This window comes from Lepidothrix coronata, unplaced genomic scaffold, assembly GCF_001604755.1.
Source record: "Lepidothrix coronata isolate B3197 unplaced genomic scaffold, Lepidothrix_coronata-1.0 Scaffold171, whole genome shotgun sequence".
Lineage (NCBI taxonomy): Eukaryota > Metazoa > Chordata > Aves > Passeriformes > Pipridae > Lepidothrix > Lepidothrix coronata.
Genome location: NW_016690351.1, coordinates 1,794,723 through 1,802,471, shown reverse-complemented (window position 1 = coordinate 1,802,471; position 7,749 = coordinate 1,794,723). Strand labels below are relative to the sequence as shown.

At 38.4% G+C, this 7,749-nt stretch overlaps 1 protein-coding gene across 4 annotated transcripts in view; it reads right to left on the bottom strand.

Annotated features, from left to right (window-relative positions):
* ABHD18 (abhydrolase domain containing 18) overlaps positions 1–7,658 on the bottom strand; it is a 20,161-nt gene extending 12,503 nt beyond the window's left edge. The window contains exons 1-7 of one of the 4 annotated variants that reach the window (XM_017829938.1): positions 7,531–7,658; positions 4,669–4,811; positions 4,141–4,249; positions 3,651–3,674; positions 2,476–2,560; positions 1,901–2,001; positions 100–178 (exon numbers count right to left, since the gene is read on the bottom strand). In XM_017829938.1, the coding sequence (XP_017685427.1) occupies positions 100–178; positions 1,901–2,001; positions 2,476–2,560; positions 3,651–3,674; positions 4,141–4,232 (381 nt within the window). In that variant the 5' untranslated portion in view covers positions 4,233–4,249; positions 4,669–4,811; positions 7,531–7,658. Of the gene's footprint in view, positions 1–99; positions 179–432; positions 555–1,900; positions 2,002–2,475; positions 2,561–3,650; positions 3,675–4,140; positions 4,250–4,668; positions 4,812–7,530 lie in introns of those variants that run through there. The other 3 variants (XM_017829936.1, XM_017829937.1, XM_017829939.1) reach the window with 3 other exon arrangements.
* Between the last annotated feature and the right edge of the window lie 91 nt (positions 7,659–7,749).

Sequence of the window (7,749 nt, the reverse complement as noted above, 5' to 3'; positions counted from 1 at the left end):
CTGCCCGGGGGGCTGGGAATCGAACCCGGGTCACAGCGGTGAGAGTCCTGCACCCTAACCACTAGACCACCTAATCAATTTTATATTTTACACACTCACATGATCTCCAGTGCCTGCTAAATGAATGCACACAGGTCTGTGCTTGCTGTTCCATCTTCTGGGTATGATGAACTGAAATCTGTGAGAAACACCTATTTTAGCAGAGTAAGTACATCTATTTACAAGCTGCACCAAGAGAAATTAATCTAAAAAAAATCCCAAAAGACATAATAAAGTACTTGTAATGCTTGCAGGCAAACTGCCAGCAATTCAGCAACATCATTTTTCATCAACACATTCAGCAAACAAAGGAATCTGAAAGTAGGACAGAAGGAAGGTCAAACAAGAAAAGGAGCCAAGATGAAAGATCATGTTCCTAAAAAAGACTACTACCTCATCATCACAATTTAAATTTTGCAGAGTGGAGAAATGGAACTTCAGATAAAGAGCAGCCTAAATAAGCATGTCCAGCTCTCCTAGGCAGCATTGCTATTTTTCTCCTCAAGGCACAACAGCTGAAATTGAAGATTAAGACGAGCAATACATTAAAAAAAAAAAAATCAAAAACTCAACATACAAACCATAAAGCTATTCTATACCCCCAACATCATCACCTAACGTCTTCGGCTGCTACTTATGTTATTTACAGTCTAACTACTGGAAAAAAAAATCATTTCTGAGGCACCAGTATTTTCCCCACAAGATGGAGCACTGTTACCTACAACAGTGTTACACTTAGGAAAGAACATTCATACAATCCACAACCATCTGAAGGGAAATTTGTACAGCATTTCAAAACTGACATAACAGTGACCAAAGTAACAGTTGGCATAACTTGGCTACAAGGTATGAGAGAACATAGATAAGGAAACAACCAGCATATTGTATTTTCCAGTATGGTAGTAATTAGTTCAATAATGTTAAGAGACAGTTTCTTTCTCTGACCAATGGAGAGGTGGAATAGAACTGGTATCTTGACTATAAAACTTTTTCTAACATTCCTTAGTGTCACATGCTTAAGCGCACAAAAACACCAGCCAGTGTTACTGACAAAATGTACAATGCCAGTATCAACTTCAGCTGACAAACTTGGACATTTAATTTTTAAGTTAGCAAACAAAGAAAGCTTGGGAAAAAAAATCCATCATGACAGTTTAGCTAAAAATTTAATGCAAACAGAAATTATGCTCCCTTTCCAAACCCAGTCCTCAACTGCAAAGCAGTGCTAGTGTGGAACCATCACTGCTAGGGATCACCTAGCTTTCTGTGAGAATGCTTTTTTTTGGCCTGCCAAGTAAGAAAGGCATCAGATTCTCTTGCTACAATTAAATGAACTTGCTACTTCAGCACATATACAATATTTTTGTATTCAATGTAAATGGAAAGCTGGAATGGTTCCTTCAAATACAATATAACATGCTTTCATAAAAACAGCCTCTTCTGCTACATACAAAACAGCTATTGTCCCTCATTTCCAGCATCTCACTCATTTGGGAAAAAAATCAAACAATTTAAAAAAACCCAGGGTATTACACAGCTTTGTGCAATATAAGTTCTACACTCAAAAAAAACCCACCCAAAAGAGTTATATTTTGCTAATGGATTTTTTTTCAAAATACAGATTAAGCTATCACATGAATAAGATCTATTGTCATTTTTGAAATCAAAATCTATTTTAACACATTAGTACAAAAAAGCCCCTTTTTGAAATATTTTACAGATAATTTGCATTGCAATAAATTAGCTTATAATTTAAATTAGTCTATAAATCAATTAGTCTGTAAATAAAACTACTTATAGGCCATTCTCACTTCTCTGCAGCACTAATTTCAGATAGGAAATACCTCATCGTTCCTCTTACCTTGCTACAAGAGATTCGACTGGCAGTATACCTGGGACACAATGTGCCAAGGGGGAAATGAAGTGCCCCTCAAGGATTTTACAGTCGGATTGCCCCTCAACCTACAGACAGAATGGGATGATAGCAATATATATCATACCAGTGTTTAACTTGCTCTGAAATCAAATCTCTTAAAGTAGAAGAATTAACTTATGTAAATAAACCCAAAGCTGAGGTCTAGTCCTCAAATACAGGGATACATGTTATCAGTACAGCCAAAACATTTCTTTCCAAAATTTGCTTTTTTTAAATGACCCTTTAAGGGAATCAAGGAAAAGTGTAATGGTGTCCCATTTTAAACATATACTAAGCTTTCAACATTTTTTGAATTTTAATATTTGACACTCCACTCCCCAACTATTGTACTAAAAAATAAAAAATAAAACAGTATCTGTACAGACACGGTCTCTCAATTTCCTTCCATTCTCTGCTAGTAGCCTATAAAAGTAGCTTGTTAAGTATCAAGTTATTTCACCTTTATATATCAGTAGGAAAACAAATTTAGTTACATTTTATCATATCTTGCTTTTAAGTACCTTGTCAATAAACACTGGATAATCTTTTGAAACCAGAGTCTGGCATGTTTCCCTGTTTCCAATAATCTTTCTGAATTCAAATATTCTGTTGAAAGGAAACAAGTAGAGAAAATTCAGCTTTTAATCTAAAAAAAAGAGAAGACGTATTTATATAAAATGTCAGGAGCTAAAGTAAGCCACAAAGAAAGTAAGTTATGAAGCCAGCTTTCCATATTAATCAGGTTCCCATAGGGTAGGTATGTAAGGATGCTTTTAAATGAAAGCAAATAGGCTCAGGTACTTTGGTGGGGAACAGAAGGTTAAGGGGCAAATCTGGTTGCTTTCTTCTGCTATTTAAATGGGCTGCAGAGCCACACAGAACAAAATAAAGCAAATCTCTTCTCAGAGGTATACAGTGAGAGGACAAGAAGCAGTGGCTGAGTGTTGCAATGTAACAAATTCCTACTGGAGCACAGTGAAAGATTTTTTTCACAGTTGAGCATATGAGAAGATAAATCCTCTAAAAATACTGCATTTATGGTTTTTTTCCTGTAGTTAGGAGGCTATTGAAGGCTCAGTCTTGCATGTGTTGAGGAATTTCAACTCTTGCAAATGAGAACAAAGCATGAGGATTTTAACATTCATCACATCAAGGGTGTGCACATAAATCTTCAGATTAAACCTAGGGTTTGATAACATTAAAATGTCCCATTTTGATTACACACACGGAATAGAATACAGAAATGCTGCAATCAAAATAAAACCCACATTTCTTGGTTATTCCAACACAAGTAAACTAAACCTTTTAAAAAGCCAACATTCTCATTTTGTAGGAAAGCCTGCCACTTTAGAGAAAAATCAACTGGAGACAGATACACAAAGCAAACTAAGTGCCATTTCTAGATCAGATCTTTCACTTGAACTTAAAAGCAAAAACCAACTCCCCCGTAACTCCACTGCTATCCACAGTGCACAAAATCTTATTTCAAGTTTTCTTTATTGATTTTCAAATACATAAAAAATAGCTTATTAAATGTAGATTTATCACTTCCTATTTAAATACTGCACAATGCAGAATATATACATTCTGTCACTTCATTTTTACACTTAAGAATATAAGTCCTTAACTTCCAGGTGTTACTCTTAATAATAATTAATAAAAATAATGAAATACTTAAAAATTGAGGAGTACTTACATTTTTTTCTTACTTTCAAGACATCTAAAAAGAAAGAGTTTACTACTTTGGGTTATGAGAGAAACTTCTGATTAAATCTAACACTTTTAAAATTCATTAGGAAGTTACAAAAAGATAGCAAGATCCTCTTTAATGGTAAACAGAACAATTCCTTTGCAGATATTCAGCAAGTTTTGTTTTTACAAAACACTTCCAGAGATGCTGTTTGAAGTATGTCATCATATATGCATAAGTGAAAAATTTAATTGGACACCCATTCTCTCAAGAAGAGCCTCTTTAAACAGAAACATTTAACAAATCCCTTTAAGACATCTTTTAAATCCAGTTACTCCCTTGGTATGGAAACACATGATTTCCTGAACAAAACAAACTTGGGAACATTTTTGGTATTTTAAATACAGGATAGGAACAACTGTTTATACTTCAAGGTTTGGGGTTTTTTTCTTTTAATATAAAGTAGTGTTTATGTTGTTGTTTTTTAACAAGTCACCTTTTCAGATCCTCTGGCTTTCCCCATCCTCTGATGAAAAGTTTAGTGAGGAGGAGCTTTCTGTATAAGACATCTAATTTACTTACACCCATTAGCAGCAAACTGACATCTAGAAAAAAGCACAGGTAAAAACAAGATAGTTAAAATGGGTTTTTTACATGAGTGGCAAGTTCATTCACTATAACACAAAGTAGTTTCTTATTTTGGTTTCTGCATTTTTAATTTTTCATTTATAAGAAAGAAAGAAAATGTAGTTCCAGTCACTGTTACAGAGAAAGGTTACTTTTGTAACCTTGTCTTCACTGGTGTCTTAAACACATATCCTAATCCTTATTTTATCCATTCATTTCCAATTTTCTCCACTTCTTATGGTTTTCAAAGTGATGCTCCTGCCACTCCCTTCAGGAAAGAAATCACACCATCCAAATCCTTGCCAGTAACATTTCTCTTTCAGCAAATACTCTAGATCAAATACAGCTAAGTCCAATGAGATTTTGGGCAAGCTATTATTTTCAAATCAGTACTTACTGAAGTGAACAGGGAGCCACTATTGAGCTCTTCCAATGGGGAAGGATAAAAAAAACAACAAAAAAGGAGAACTCAAAATTGGTTTCTTGGTCAGCAGGATACAGATTATTCAATTAAAAAAAAGGTCCAGGATCTGTGTACACCTAAGAAAACAACAGATTTAATAATCAAAGACTTTGTTAATAAGTTCATTTCAGTAATTTTCTAGTATTTCCAGATCCCTCCATACTAAATGGACTAAATAACCTCATCACACTTCAAAATAGTGTAATTTAATTTGTGTGGTTTCTTTTTTTTTTTATTTCATTTTAATCCAAATGGATTTATTCTGCCACACTCTAATACGGTCATTCTTAAAGTAAACTTGTTTGAGTATAACAAGTTAAAATTGTGGTCAGATTAATAAAAACATTCACCTGCAGTTCTAAAGAATGAATATTCAAGAATCAATAGATAGAAAAAAAATAGAACTCTAACACCTAGAACAAGTTACTATCAAAGCAGAAATTATACACTATTTAAGGTACTTGAATACTAGAAAAAGTATCTTAGAAAGCCACAATGGCTCTAGGATGGTTCAGTCATTACAGGGCAAAAATAAATACATGAAACGATCAAAAAGTCAAAGTGGGGACCTTCTATTTTAAAAAGGTAGAAATTGTTAGTTCCTACTCCACTAGACCCCAAAAGCTGACTGCGTAACCTCATTATTCTGATCCACGTCTGCTTGGTCTAATAGAATCACAATCTCAATATAATCGTTTTCCTTGCCCGCTCTGGAGATATCCATTGATTTCACATGCTGTTGGGGCGTCAGATGGGAAATATTTGCTCACTGCTGCAAGGTCTCTCCTCTGTTTTTTGGAGCAGGGGGATAGCTTGGTATTTTCAGGGTGCTGGAAGAGAATTGGGTGGTAGAGACAGGAGCAGCAACAGAGTGGACCCTCTGGGAGGCTGGGAAGACAGTTCAGAGCAAGAACACACAGGAGTAAATCTATGTTGCCAAAAATACACTAAAACTGGCTTTGCAGTTCTATTGGTACACCGCTTGCCAGCAATTGTGAAAAGGAAACTCAATGTTTCGATGCTTAACAAAGCAGCCTTGTATGTTTTGTTTGGTTGATTGTTGTTTTGTTTGGGCTTTTTTAAATCCTCTCCAAAACAAAAGCCAACCAAGAGAGAAGACACGAAGATGTGGATTTTGCTTTGAGTTCAAAGTCTGGCCTGATGAGCTGTCTGCTGCACCAAGGGAATGCCAAAACAACTTTCTAGACAAGTGCATTATATTTAAATGCAACACTGCAGGATTGCCTCATCCTCTGTTTCATTGATTGAATGAAGACTCTCAAGTAACTCAGGACATTTCAATTAATCAGAATCAAAATTAAACCACTACTGGAAAGAGTACAGGAAACACTAAAAGAAAAAAAATATTTCTAGTAGATGACTTCATCTACTAGATGTTGTATAGAATTTCTCAGAAATATTATTGAGACAGAATAGGGGCCACCCCCCCAAATTTTTAATCTCCGTAACAAAAGGGTAGGACATGCTTCTGTCACTGCCCATCCACATCTACATGGAAAGGCAATTACAAACACTTTTACTGTCAGAAAAGGCAAATCCAACTATTGGAGGCTGAAGGATCATAACTTCACATTAACGAGTGTATTAGAGTAGTGAGAGTTTGATGAAAGAATCAGCAGAGCTTGTTTCAGAATGCGACTGGATTTCCACCACTTGATAGCACACCTGTCACCTCCCAATCCCTTTGTAAGACAAGTCAGCTGGAAGCAGTGACCTGATAAAGATGCTGCAGAGTTCTGTAGCCCAAGAGACACTATCTGTGTTATGAATCTCAAATGAATGTACTGTTACCATGGTAAGCTTTACATAATTTTGAGTTGTGAGTGGAAATTGCAGCAGATAAAAAACCACAGTAAGAAGTGATCCCTTGGTTTTAAAATTGTGTTTTTCAGAGAAGACGACAAGGAAAACTAAAAAAAATTATAACCAGGCTCTTGCTCTAGGAAGAGTTTTTGCTTCCAGAACCCTCATGCTGCTGCACACTAACTATAAATTTTTGGCATGCACATTTATTTCATAGAAACAGACATAAAAATTCATTCAAAATCCAACACATAAAACATCAGCCATCTCTTTCTATCCAGTGCAAGCAACTTCAGCTACAAGAACATCCCTGGAAAGTACATTAAGGACAGCCCAGAGTGCTGCTTCTATACTATAAATGGACGTGAAACAGCTCCCAACAAGAAGTCAACCTGAAAAGGCCACGAAGGTCTGTTTTAAAAGGCTGAATCCTTAACTTCCCTACCCTACGACTTTATTTAAAAATATCTCATCCAATTAACGCCAGGTCCTTTTCTCGAAGAAATTATTGTTTAAAAATCAAAGAAATCACAGAGAAGTCACGGTGACAAATCAGACACAAAACCCCACAATGATTCCACACGACAGGATGGACACAGAGGAGCCTGAGGATTAACAAGGAGGCCAAAACCAGAGGCGTGAGCAGCTCCCTGCACCCACAGGGCTCAGCAGACACTGGGGCTGCAGGTGGGGCTCCCAAACCCAAATTCCCCCAGGCCCGCCCTAGAGGGACCCAGCACTACCCCAGCGCCCCCGGGAAAGGGCGGCGGAAGGCGGGGCACGGAAACCCGCGGCCCCTCCGCCCCCTCAGCCCCCCGGACACCGAGCTCGCCCCCGGGGCCGGGCAGCGCCGTGAGGGGGAGCCCCGGCGATTCCTGCTCTGAGTGGGGGCGCTCGGAGACCGCGACCGCTGCTCACTGGGCGGGCGGAATTGGCGACCCGCGCGTCCCGAGAAGGTCACTCGCTGCTCACCCGAGGCGTTGCCGGTGCTGAGGCACCACATGGGCGGACGGGAACGGAAACGGGAATGGGGGGACGGAGGAGGGACCGGGGGAGGGGGTGGGGGAGGGCGAAGGGCGGAACGGAACGCGCCTCACGCGTGCAGGCGATCGGGCGCGCACACGCAAGCGCTCGAGCAAGGGGCACCCGCGGGAGGCTGCCGGCCCCGCCCCTCTGCAGCGCGCGTGACCG